Consider the following 14,568-nt stretch of genomic DNA (forward strand, 5'->3'; position numbering starts at 1 on the left):
CCGCCTGGTTAAGGCGCCCTCAGTGTTTCTGAAAATCTCTCCTGGCTCGTGGCCTATTTCATGTTGCAAATTGCAGGTTTTTGCTGCAAAAATGCATGCAAAATTAATAAAAGTTAAAATAATTTGTTCCCAAGCTGCAGCCTCCGGGTCTGAAAAGTGAAGCCTGCATTCTCTCTTATGTCCAGCAGGGGGCAACTCCACTGGCTGCAAAAAGAAGTCTAATTATATAAACCCACTGTTATTGTGGGATGCAACTTCAACTTTAGACTATTAAAAGTATTCAGATTTATCTATAAGTAGCTAATTTCCAAAATAAAACCAAGTTTCTGCAGAGAAGCATGGTCATGCATGTGTCAAAAATACATTTTTGGTTGTTTTATGAGAGAAACGTTTCAAAATTAAGATTAAAATGATTTTTTTTTCATGTTGCAAATTGCAGGTTTTTGCTGCACATGTAAGCAAAAGTTTAAAATGAATTTGTTCCCAAGCTGCAGCTTCTGAGTCTAAAAAGTGAAGCCTGCATTCTCCTTCATTTCCAGCAGGGGGCGACTCCACTGGCTGCAAAAAGAAATCTAACTGTATAGACCCACTGTTGCTGTGGGCTACAACTTGAACTTTAGACCCTTAAAATGAAGCAGAATTATCTATTAGTAGCTATTTTTTTAAATAAAACCAAGTATGTGCAGAAAAGCATGGTCATGCATGTGTCAAAAATACATTTTTGGTTGTTTTATGAGAAAAACGTTTCAAAATTAACATTAAAACAAATTTTTTCATGTTGCAAATTGCAGGTTTTTGCTGCACATGCATTCAATGTAAACAAAAGTTTAAAATAAATTTGTTCATAAGCTGCAGCTTCTGAGTCTAAAAAGTGAAGCCTGCATTCTCCTTCATGTCCAGCAGGGGGCGACTCCACTGGCTGCAAAAAGAAGTCTAACTGTATAGACCCACTGTTGCTGTGAGCTATAACTTCAACTTTAGACCCTTAAAATGAAGCAGAATTATCTATTAGTAGCTAATTTTCCACGGCAGGAATCACCTGGAGAAATCAAACCTGCAGCAGAAGAATCAGTCACTGCTTCACAAATGCCACCACATGGCTCTCTGCTGCGCTTCGCTGGCTTTTCTGTTTATCATCCAGCGTTTCTCCGCCCAGATCCATCTGTTGGCATGGCTGCAGGTCCCCCCGAGGCGGGTCGACCCGGCCCGATCGAGTGCAGAGTTTAGTGGCGAGCGGCAGCGTTCGGATCAAAGCGCCTGGCCGGCGGCCCGGAGCCCCCCGGCCCCCGTTACCCACAAACCTCCTGCACATCCAGCAGCTCCCACTGGTTGGCCTTCTGGGCACGTCCCTCTCTCTAACTGTCTCTAAATATTCATGAGTCCCTCTGCAGACTGGGCTCAGGATTTAAAAGGAGAGTTTTATTTCTCTCTTTATTCCCTTCATTCAGAGTTATGATCCAAATATTGTGTGAAGCATTTGGAAGTGACATTTACTGTCATTAAATGGCCGTCAGTGGAAAACTGAAGTTCATATCCATAACTTTAAAACACTATGATTTTAAACCATCAGTCTAAAAAGATATGCAATGCAAAAAAGGACGCGATTCTGCTGCTTTTATAACCGTCACTGATCCACTGGATTATTATATCAGTCCAGGAAGTGTTTGAGAACTGATCTCTAGTGTAAATTTGCATGGTCATGCATGTGTCAAAAGTACATTTTTGGTTGTTTTATGAGAGATAAACATTAAAATGACTTATTTCATGTTGCAAATGGCCGTTTTTTTGCTGCAAATGCATGCAATGTTAACAAAAGTTAAAAATAATTTGTTCCCAAGCTGCAGCCTCCGGGTCTGAAAAAGTGAAGCCTGCATTATCTCTAATGTCCAGCAGGGGGCGACTCTGCCGACTCTCAATTCATTAGAATTAGTTAAGTTACAGTAGTTAATTTTCAAAATAAAACCAAGTTTCTGCAGAGAAGCATGGTCATGCATGTGTCAAAAGTACATTTTTGGTTGTTTTACAAGAGAAACTTGTCAAAATGAACATTAAAATTAATTGTTCAAACGTGTAAATTGCAGGTTTTTGCTGCACATGCATGCAATGTAAACAAAAGTTTAAAATTAATTTGTTCCCAAACTGCAGCCTCTAGGTCTGAGAAAATAAGCCTGCATTCTCTCTAATGTCCAGCAGGGGGCGACTCCATTGGCTGCATAAAGAAGTCTAACAGTATAGACCCACTGTTGCTGTGGGCTACAACTTCAACTTTAAACCGTTAAAATGATGCAGAATTATCTATTAGGAGCTAGTTTTCAAAATAAAACCAAGTATGTGCAGAAAAGCATGGTCATGCATGTGTCAAAAGTACATTTTTGGTTGTTTTACGAAAGAAACATGTCAAAATTAACGTTAAAATGAATTGTTTCATGTTGCAAATTGCAGGCTTTTGCTGCACATGCATGCAATATTTTTTAAAAAAATGTTAAAATAATTTGTTCCCAGGCTGCAGCCTCAGGGTCTGAGAAAATTAGCCTGCATTCTGGTTCGTGTCCAGCAGGAGGCGACTCCACTGGCTGCAAAAAGAAGTCTGACTGTATAGAAGTCTATGAGAAAACAAGCCTACTTCTGACTTGATTTGTGAGCTCAGTAAACATTTTCATAATGAGTTTATGGTTTCAATTGTTAGTTTCAAGTCTTCTTCAACACAGCATAATGTTTATTTAGTAAATTACGGTCCATTTAGAGTAAAAAAGACAAAAAAAATAGGCACGAAATGTTTTACAGCATGGATACCTTGTGATCGAAACAGTGCACCGAGTAGTTTCTGCTCTGAACTTTGACTCTTTTCACAGTTTATGAGAGTCTAAAAATGTCTCGTTCAGCGTTCAGTTGGACTAAAAGACACTTAAAGTCGAATTTGACTTCCAAAATGACAAATTTAAGGCTTCAAAATTGTCGTCCATGAACCACAGAGTGACCTCATGGTGGCTACCTCTTCTGCTTTTATAGTTTCATGAAAATCAGGCCAATATTTTTGTTAACATTGCATGCATGAGCAGCAAAAACCTGCAATTTACATGTTTGAACAATTAAATTTAATGTTCATTTTGACAAGTTTCTCTCGTAAAACAACCAAAAATTTACTTTTGACACCTGCATGACCATGCTTCTCTGCAGAAACTTGGTTTTATTTTGAAAATTAGCTACTAATAGATAATTCTGCATAGTGACAAACACCATAAACAGCAAACAAACCAGCATGTAGCTGCATTTTTACATCTAAACACTAATATTTTGGTTAGATCTGCCTTGATGAAGTCCCTCGTTGATAATAACGGCCTAGAATGACTTATTATAATAAATTAAATGCTGTGGAAAGAGAGTTTAGTCCTGAACTATTCACACTAGAGTCAGACAGAAGTTAAACAAAACTTCCTCATCTTAAATGTTGAGGAGAAAGAAGAGAAGCGCTGTGATGAAGAACAGAAACAGAGAGTGATCAGAATGTTTAATATATTCAGTGTTTCATGTGGAGCTTCAGCTCCTCGTGTCCTCTCTGAGTCGGTCAAGGAGCCGTTTTACTTCTCAAAGTAGTTTCCTGAAGGTGGAAACAGGAGCATTAATCATCAGCTTTAGCCCCGCCCCCTCGCTCCTTCTCTAACAGGAGGATGGAGGAGGTGCAGCTCAGCCCTCAGGCTGCTGCTGGTTGAAGGGCGGCGCTGTCCGCCATCTTTACACTCTGTGTACAGTAACACGGATGGAGAGTTAAAGTGCATCTGGAGCTGCAACTTATAGAGCAGGCATGTCCAAACTATTCCAGAAAGGGCCGTGTGGCTGCATGTTTTCATTCAACCAAGAAAAAGCACACAGTTTGACCAATCAACTGTCTGAAGACTGAGATCAGTTGATTAACTGAGTCAAGTCTGGTGTGCTGCTGCTTGGTTGGAACGAAAACCTGCAGCCACACGGCCCTTTGTGGAATAGTTTGGACATGCCTGTTATAGAGCAATCTAGTGATTATTAATCAGATTAATGGAAGAAAGAGTCAGAAAATCTGTGAAAAAATAGTAAGAAATGTTCATCAAACACAAAATGACCAGAAAAAGTCACAAAAAGACAAAAAGTAACCAAAAAAAGACACAAAATGACCAAAAAAAGACACAAAATGACTAAGAAAGACACAAAATGACCAAAAAAAGACACAAAATAACCAAAAAGAGACGTGAAAGACACAAAATGACCAATAAATTACACAAAAAAATAAAAAACACACACAAAATTACCAAAAAGAGACATAAAAGACACAAAAAATACACAAAATGACCAAAGAAATGTCACAAAATGACCAAAAAAGACACAGAAAGACAAAAAAGGCCAAAAAAAAAAAAAAGACAAAAAAAGACACAAAAAGACAAAAAAAGTCACAAAATGACCAGAAAAAGACATTAAAGACACAAAAAGATGTAAAAGAAACAAAAAAGACACAAAAGTATTGAAGTATTGTATGTTTCCAGGCTCACCTTGTTTCCAGGTAGAATAACACAGCTAGAATGATGCAGGTTGGATCCCTCTAATTAATGATTATTTAGAAATTAGAATAAAAACACAAAATGACCAGAAAAAGAAAAAAAAAAACACTTAAAAGACACAAAAAGACAAAAAATGACCAAAAAAAAAAAAAGATTGTCTGAAAGTTGAAACTCTTCCGATAATGGCTGTTTTTACAGTTTCTTCCTGAGATAAAAGGTGTATTTTTGGCGTTCCTTTGAAGAAAATAAACTTGTGATCCAGCCGGAGTTCAGAGAGTTTATATAAAATGCACGACCAAAATATATCAGTTGAAGAGTTTAAACTCAGGAGCTGTAAAGTGTCAGGTTGTTCAGCACTCAGAGGAGAATCATTAAAGGAAAAGTGTTTAAAATGATTCAAAATAAACAGGAAAACAACCAGAAACCTGCAGTTTATTTCTTTGATAAACTGCATTTTGGTCTTTTTTAAACAAAAACAAACTTCAAAACATTTTGAACCAGGATCTTGTTAGTGCAAACAACTTATTTTTTGCATATTGTTAGTTTTAGAGTTTGTCAAACACAGTTTAAAGCTTAGATTTGATTCATTTCTTCCTGATTGAAGTGTTTTTCACACATTTTCAATTGAAATGTGAAACAATCTGACGACAGTTTCTATTTAACAGTTTTCTTTCTGTGATAAATTGTGTCATTCTGGCTTCTGTTGGCAGATTGTTGTGTTCGAGAGATGTTTTAACTTTTAAACAGCAGAAACTTTGACCTGTTTTTTGTGAAGCTCACCTGGAAACAATACAGCACTTTGAACTAAAAGTCAGTTAGTGAAACATTACAGCTGCAAACATCTGCAGCAGAGAGACATCTGCATCAGGAAACAGCTGTAAAACGCTGCAGAGCTGTCAGAGACTCCTGAAGAAGATCTTTCTAATGTCCTGAACCGAGACAGACAGCAGCTGCACATATCTCACCTGCAGATGGTCCACGGCTCGTCTGCACGGGAACATGTGTTACACTCCAGGAGGACTCACAACAAAGACACAAAATGATCAAATCAAGACACAAAAATGACCAGAAAAAGACTTGAAAGACACAAAAAGGCAAAAAAGTCACAAAAAATGACCAAAAAACACAAAAAAGCCAGAAAATTAGTAAAAAAAAAGACACAAAATTACCAAAAAAAAGACACACAATTACCAAACCCCCCCAAAAAGACACAAAAAATGACAAAAAAAAAGACACAAAATTACCAAAAAGAGATGTGAAAGACACAAAATTACAAAAAAATGACACAAAATTACAAAAAACTTAAAAGACAAAAAAAAGAAAACAAAAAAGACACAAAATCACCAAAACCCCCCACAAAGACACAAAAAGACAAAAAAGTCACAAAATGACCAGAAAAAGACATAAAAGACACAAAAAGATGTAAAAGACAAAAAACACAAAAATGACCAAGAAAACACACAAAAAACACACAAAATTACCAAAAAATGACACAAAATTACAAAAGACTTAAAAGACAAAAAAAAGAAAACAAAAAAGACACAAAATCACCAAAACCCCCCACAAAGACACAAAAAGACAAAAAAGTCACAAAATGACCAGAAAAAGACATAAAAGACACAAAAAGATGTAAAAGACAAAAAACACAAAAATGACCAAGAAAACACACAAAAAACACACAAAATTACCAAAAAATGACACAAAACCCCCACAAAAAGACACAAAAGACAAAAAAGCCACAAAATTACCACAAAAAGACATAAAAGACACAAAAAGACCAAAAACCCCTCAAATTATCAGCAGGCAGATATGTCAGCTGCAGATGGTCGACAACTCGTCTCCTCAGGAACACGTGTTACACTCCAGGAGGCCAAGAACAGGCACTTAAAGGTGTGTGTGTGTGTGTGTGTGTGTGTGTGTGCAGGTGGAGATGGAGCAGCAGCTGCAGGCGGAGCGTGAGGAGGAGGCGTCCCGGCAGACGGTCCTGGAGCAGGAGAGGAGGGACCGGGAGCTGGCGCTGAGGATCGCTCAGAGCGAGTCGGAGCTCATCCCCGACGACGTGCAGAACGACGGCCTGCGCAGGTAAACACCACGTCACCACGGCAACACGTCACCACACGTCACCACGGTAACACGGTCTGATGGCTGAGTGTAGATCCAGTTTGATACACAACAGAAGTGTTTCCAGAGGACACTTAAAAGTGATGCACACGTCTGGACACGCTTGTGATATTATCATGTAATTTCGATCATAGCGTGCTAACGCTAGCACGATATCGATCGGCCGCTAACGTTAGCACGCTATGATCGAAATAATACAATAATCCGATCGATAGTGTACAAACGTTAGCGGCCGATCGATAGCGTGCTAACTTTAACGGCTGATCGATATCGTGCTAACGTTAGCGGCCGATCAATACACGCCAACGTTAGCGGCCGATCAATAGCGCCCCAACGTTAGTGGCCGTTCGATAGCGTGCCAACGTTAGCGGTCGATCGCTAGCATGTTATCGTTAACGGCTGATCGATAGCGTACTAACTTTAGTGGCCGATCGATAGCCTGCTAACGTTTGCGGCCAATCGATATCGTGCTAATGTTAGCGGCCGATCAATAGCATGCTAACTTTAGCTGCCGATCGATAGCATGCTAACATTAATGGCTGATCGATAGCATGTTAACGTTAACGGCTGATCGATAGCGTGCTATTTTTCAGAACTAGGTGTTAAAATAGTTTTAATTTGTGTGTTTGGAGCTTTAATAGCCTCATTTTAAAAGCCTGAAAAGCAGAAAAGTGGATTATTTTCAGAGACGATTTTAAACTCAGACCTTGATGAGCTCATTGAGACATGAAGAGATGTTTGATTCTCCTCAGTCCAGTTAATAATCACACACTGATGATGAAGATGAGAACATCAGGAGGTAATCTGTGCAGAGTGACGGTTCAGACTGATTATTGATCAGGAAGCTCAGCTGATCGAAACACGCTGAATGTTTTATGAGCCAGAAGGTGATCAAAGTGTGGATTTAATGCATCAAAGCTCTCTGCTGCCAGTCTGACCTTTCTGTTGGACTCTTTGCTCCTGGAGCTTCTTCCTGGAGAACCTTGAAGGACCCAACAGGTCCTGGAGAACCTTGAACCGGTCCTGGAGAACCTTAAACCGGTCCTTGAGAATGTATTTTTAACCATTTTCTTCTTCTTCTTCTGTTTTTTTCTTTGTTTTCTCTCCTCCCAGTAACGGCTCCTCAGTTCCATCGTCCCCAGAGCGAGCAGCGTAAGACCCGCCCACTTAACCCTTTAATTTAACCCCCCTCAATACCCCCCTCCCCCTTTGACCTCTGACCTTTTGAAACCGTAACAACCCTGCATGCTGTAACAATCTGCCAGCGAGCACCGCCCCTCTAACTGGCTCCACTTTAATACAACGCACCTCTTTTTAATTTCACCTTTTTTTATTTCAACCAGAATAACTTTTATTGTCCACGTCCGTTAGAAATAATAATCAGCACCAGTTTTTATTGTTGCACCAGCTGATTATTGTCCCTGTTGATCAGACTGAAGAGTCTTTTGGTGTAAAAAGAACAAATGAGTCAGTGTTACTTATAGAAAAGAGTGGGAGGAACCTTTAGAGCCTCTCTGCTCTCTATGCATAGCTCTCTCTTATTATTATATATTATTAGGATTATTATTAGCTCCTTAAAGAAGATTCTGCAGGAAAAGTGTCACAATGCACAATGTGAATCTGCACAAATTATATTTAATGCATCAGACAATAACACATTAAGTTGTTCATAATGTGCAATGCAGAACATGATGAGCAGATCTTAAAAAACACTTTTAACAAAAATAAGTATTGTAAAGTATTTATTTTTTATTTAAAATGTATTTTAAAACAATAAAAATAAATAATAATTTTTATTTATTTTATTTGTTACTGCTTTTATGTAAGTGATGTTCAATAAAAGTTAATATTAAAAATAATAAATATGAAAATAGAACACATTAAAACGAGGTCAATTAGACAATTTAATTAGACAATAAAAAGTCAGAAAATTATAAATATGTCAGTGAAAGTAGAAAAAATAGGAGAAAATTAGTTTAAATACCTACATTAATGAATAATTATAATAATAATATTAATACACTTTAAAGACTGCATTTTTGTATATGTGATGTAGCTCAAGTGAGGTTCTCTACAATAAAAAATAAAAATAGAAAACAATTAAACAAGAGTAAATAGACAATAGATAATAAAAATACATTAGATGATAAAATATATATTAGGGAAAGTAGAAAAAACTGAGAACATTATGAATATTAAAAAAGGATGAAAATAGTAATAAATAAATTAATATATAAGTAAAAGTAGAAAAAAACAACCAATTGAGAGGAAAAAAAAATGTTAAAATCAATAAATGCATAATAATAATAATAATAATAATAATAATGCACTTTATTCATAGACCACTTTTTATACAAGATATGTAGCTCAAAGAGCTCTACAGTAAAAAATACAGTAGATGATAAAATATATGAGTGAAAGTAGAAGAAAACAGAATAAAATAATAATCAAGAAAATACATTTTATTTAAATAAATAAATAATAATAATACATTTTATTTATAAACTTTAAAGTTTTTTGCTCCACAATAACAAAATATAAAATATATATAATAATATATATAAAATACAGAAATAAAGAAACAATTAAGAGAAATAAAGAAAAAAAATAAAAAATAATAATAATAAAATAATTAATAAAAATAAATAAGAATAATAATCACGCAACCCTTATTCCAAAAAAAGTTGAGACACTGGACAAAACAAACAAAAACAGAATATATCAATATCAAATTCATGCTGTATATTGACAATTTTGAACATTAAATATTCTTAAAATATTGCATCCTGTTACGTTTAATTTTTAAACAACGTCTCAACTTTCTGTAATCAAAGTTGTGAGAAGTAGAAAGTGCATTAATTGAAAGTCAAACTAAGTAAATATGTTCTCAGTTTTTAGTATTTTTATAATAAGAGCTAATCTTCTTGTGCATAGAACCATGAAATCTTTGATAGTTGTCTTTATTAATCTGGAGGTGAGGTGAATATTCCTTCAGGTTGATGAGACTCTGGGAGGAATCACCTCTCGTCTCCTGGTTGATTCATTCTGTCGCTGCGTCTCGTAACGTTCTAATCTTCTGTTTGCAGCTCTGTTGGAACCGCAGCACTCAAGGGTTTGACCATGTAGGTTCCACACACACACACACCTGCAGGAACACCGTAGATACATCAGTCTGTTAGAGTCGTAGTCTGGTTACCCCCGAGGTGTTACAGCAGGCTCTCACACTCACACTACCTGGAGGCCACTGGAGGCAGCATCAACATGACCAACAAAAGACACAAAATGACCAAAAAGAGACACAAAATGATAAAAAATAAAAAAAAAGACACAAAGTTATTTAAAAAAGACAAAATTACCCCAAAAAGACACAAAATTACCCAAAAAAGAGACAAAATTATTAAAATAAAGACACAATTATTTGAAAAAAGACTAAATGACCCAAAAAAGACACAAAATGATTAAAATAAAGACACAAAATTATTTTAAAAAGACAAAATGACCCCAAAAAGACACAAAATGACACAAAAAAGACACAAAATGGCAGAAAAAAGACATACAATTATTTTAAAAAGACACACATTTATTAATAAAGACACAACATTTTCAAAAAAGACACAAAATTACTAAAAAAAGACACAATTATAAAAAAGACACAAAATGATAAAGAAAGACACAAAATTATTTAAAAAAGACACAAAACTACAAAAAAAGACAAAAAATTACCAAAAAAAGACACAAAATTACTATAAAAGACAAAATTATTTAGAAAAAAAACAAAATTATTAAAAAAGACTCAAAATGTATTTTAAAAAGACACAAAATTACCCCAAAAAGACACAAAACTACCAAAAAAGACACAACATTATTAAAAAAAGACACACAATTATTTTAAAAATACACAAAATTACAAAAAAATACACAAAATTACTAAAAAATACACAAAATTACAAAAAAGACACAGAATTATTAAAAAAAAGACACAAAATTACAAAAAAAGACGCAAAATTATTAAAAAAGACACAAAATTACTAAAAGAGACGCAAAATTACTTAAAAAAGACGCACTTTTTTTTTAAAAAAGACACAAAATCATTTAAAGAAGACACGAAATGACCAAAAACAGTAATTAAAGGGATCTTCCACACACAACACGGTAAAGTGCCATTCATATAAAACTCACATTAAACTTTCATATCAAGGTGGGGGCCACAAAATATCATCACAAGGGCCACAATCGGCCCGCGGGCCGCCAGTTTGAGACCCCTGTGTTACAGTCCTGGTGCAGCGCCGGTCGGCCCCCCCAGCCCCCCCTGCAGCGCCCCCTGCAGCATGCTGCAGCAGTAGATCTGATGCTTCGTGTCATGAGTCAGCTGCTGGAGTGGACACATTACACACACACACACACACACACACACACACACACACACACACACACACACATTACACACACACACACACACACACACACACACACACACACACATTACACACACACTCATCACACACACTCACACACACTCACACACACTCATCACACACACTCACACACACACTCACACACACTCACACACACTCATCACACACACTCACACACACTCGTCACACACTGAGAGGCTGCTGGAGTAGCACTTTACACACCAGCTGCTTCCAGTCTGCAGCACAAATATTTCCTTTTTTTATTCTCATCCGAAAAACTGCAAAACAAGACTTGTGTTAGGAAACAAGAGCACGAAGCAACAGAGGGAAGAATGTATTAAACATATGAGTAAATATAACATATTAGTGTCTTAGTGCCCAAAGAAACAAGCACAGAAGGGTTCTGAATCACGTATATTTACTTTAAAATGTCACCAAAAAATTAATCGTTTATTGTAGAAATAAATTGTAAAAACAGGCGTTATTATTGTAATTTGATCTTCTGACAGACTTTGACCGCTTCATCAGTTACCAAAGTTTGGTCACGTGACAAATATTCACTGAGAATCTGTTTACACAGAGCAGAGGGGAGAGGACAGGAGAGAGGCTGTTTACACAGAGCTGAGAGGAGAGGACAGGAGAGAGGCTGTTTACACAGAGCTGAGAGGAGAGGACAGGAGAGGCTGTTTACACAGAGCAGAGAGGAGAGGACAGGAGAGGCTGTTTACACAGAGCTGAGAGGAGAGGACAGGAGAGGCTGTTTACACAGAGCAGAGAGGAGAGGACAGGAGAGGCTGTTTACACAGAGCAGAGAGGAGAGGACAGGAGAGGCTGTTTACACAGAGCAGAGAGGAGAGGACAGGAGAGGCTGTTTACACAGAGCAGAGAGGAGAGGACAGGAGAGGCTGTTTACACAGAGCAGAGAGGAGAGGACAGGAGAGGCTGTTTACACAGACTAGAGAGGAGAGGACAGAAAACATGAGTCTGAGTCGATACATTGTTTTTTGGGGGAAAATCCTGCATATTATACCTTTAAGACTCCGTTTTCAACCTTTATTCTTGTCTGGTTGAAGTGAAGTTTGAAAAAAGCAGCTTAAACCTGCATTCTTTCTAATGGCCAGCAGGGGGCGACTATAGGAGTCAATGAGGAAGTTACTCTACTTTAACTTGATTTTCTGACCCCAGTAAACATTCTCATAATGACTTTATGGTCTCAGTCTTTACTTTAGAACCTGATGCAGCTCTCCTCCTCCTGGTTTCCTTTTTGTTTTCCCGTCGCTGGTTTTAAAATGCCTCATTACAAATATCACAGCGGTATTTATGATATTTCCTTCTTGTAAACAGACTGAAGATATAAAAGTTAAAGAGTCCTCCGGTGATGCTGCCAGCTGCAGGAACATCCTCACATATAAAACTGTAAATACAGATACTAATAAGATATTCTGAGAAAATCCTCAGACATTTAAAAGAAACAACACACACACACTTCTACATTTTATTATATTTCATCTTCCTTTTTCTCTCCTTTCATCCCTTTTCTTCCCCTGCTTCTCAACCCACATAGAAACTCCTCTAGCTGCTCTTTATTAGTTTACTTTAATATGTTTTTGGAGGAAATGTAATTATTATTACTGCATTTTTTTTCTTTCCAGACATTAACTAACTACTTTAACTCACAAGTTTATTTTTAATTTCTTGTTGTTTCTATTTAAAATGTTGTTTCACATGTTTTTTATTGTGATGCAACATTTTTAAAGATAATAAGACATAATGTTGCTTTTTAATGTAAGAAATCATGATGCCAGAATATCATAAGAACACACAAAACTGCAACTTTTATTATTATAACAAATTTTATTTAAAAAAAAAATGTATATAAACTTATAATTAATTCATTTATAATAATAGTAATTGTTTTTCTTAATTTATTTAAATTTTTAAAGTTTGTAAATTATGAACCACAATAATAATAATAATGATCTTAATAATGATAATAATAATAATAATAATGATCTTAATAATGATAATGATAATAATAATAATAAAATAGTAATAGTAATAATAATAATGTTAATAATAATAATAATAATGATAATAATAATAATAATAATAATAATAATAATAATAATGTTAATAATAATGGTAATACTAATAATAATAACAACAATAATACTTGCATTACTTCACCTGTGAAAAGTTGTTTATATTATCATTATTATTATGGAAATTTATGATTATAATTTGAATTTTCATATGATTTTCGATTGTTTAAAATGATTAAAATGTTTTTTTAAAAATTAGTTTCCTCAAGATAATATTACAGGAAAGTTTTTTTTTTTATATTTACGTAAATTTAATCCTTTTAATTAGTTTACAGATTCCTTTAATTTTTTGGTGGAATTACATTTTTCTCCAAATAATAAATTAAATTTCTATGAGCTGCTTCATGGCAAAAACATTCTCCTTTTCTTTATTTTCCCATTTTTCTCCTCCTTCACCCTTATTTTTAGAAGTATTAATGTGTATTATTGTTTATATTTGATTGTAAAAACAAACAAACAAACAAACGTCCAGCTCCACTAACCTTCACACCGTCTGACACCGTGATGCTTTTTAGGGAAGAAATGGCGAAGGAAATGACAGAACTTCTGGCTCGGTGGGTAGAAAACGCTCCGTCTCAGACTCAATCAGTCGATCAATGACTCACTGATCAGAACATGACGAGGCAGAAAAATCCTCATCAACAGATGATTTTATTGATTATTGATCACCAGAATCTGACTGATTTAAAGGGTTAATTCCCTCAGAAACGTTTAATGTTCACTGCAGGTTTTTGATCGTTTTTCCTGTTTGTTTTGAATCTTTTTCACACTTTTTCTTTAATGATTATATTTCATAAAAACCCTCTGAACTCCAGCTGGATGGAAAAGTAGGTTTTTTTCTTTAAAAGATCGCCAAAAATACACCTTTTATCTCTGGAAGAACCTGTAAAAATGGCTTTATCGTCAGAGTTTCGACTTTCCGACGGTCCTTGAACGCATCATCTGTTACGTTGTTAAGTTTATGTTATAAAAATTGAACAAAACTTTTGTTAAAATGTTGATATTAGTGTCAGAATGTCTTTATTTTACACAGAGGAGAGGACAGGAGAGGACAGGAGAGGCTGGAAACATGACGATACTGAGTGTTTATATATACATTTAAAAATAATAATTTATCCAATAATTATTATAGTTTTGTATAATAATTTTATTTATCTTTTTTTTAATTATATCATTATAACTGTGTTATTCTACACAAAGACATTTTTAATACTTTTTTTATTACAGTAATGTACAGTGAAACTAATTCAAATGTAATATGGTCAACATGTTAATATTAAATATTATTAATTATTTACTTCAACACTGATCAATAATCATAACAGGAAGGTTTTTGGTCTAAATTCCATTTTATTCCCATTAAAAAAATTAAAAATGATCAGAGAAATTCAACTTTTTTTC

The 14,568-nt window shown here is 35.3% G+C and overlaps 1 protein-coding gene across 1 annotated transcript in view; it reads left to right on the plus strand.

The window, feature by feature from the left end:
• Positions 1 to 14,568, plus strand: part of myo6a (myosin VIa) — a 227,596-nt gene that overhangs the window by 183,662 nt on the left and 29,366 nt on the right. The window contains exons 27-30 of the mRNA XM_059355862.1: positions 6,454 to 6,611; positions 7,764 to 7,802; positions 9,737 to 9,772; positions 13,683 to 13,721. Coding sequence (XP_059211845.1) covers positions 6,454 to 6,611; positions 7,764 to 7,802; positions 9,737 to 9,772; positions 13,683 to 13,721 — 272 coding nt within the window. The remainder of the gene's footprint in view (positions 1 to 6,453; positions 6,612 to 7,763; positions 7,803 to 9,736; positions 9,773 to 13,682; positions 13,722 to 14,568) is intronic.

This window comes from Centropristis striata, chromosome 18 (genome assembly GCF_030273125.1).
Source record: "Centropristis striata isolate RG_2023a ecotype Rhode Island chromosome 18, C.striata_1.0, whole genome shotgun sequence".
In the NCBI taxonomy this organism is placed as follows: Eukaryota; Metazoa; Chordata; class Actinopteri; order Perciformes; family Serranidae; genus Centropristis; species Centropristis striata.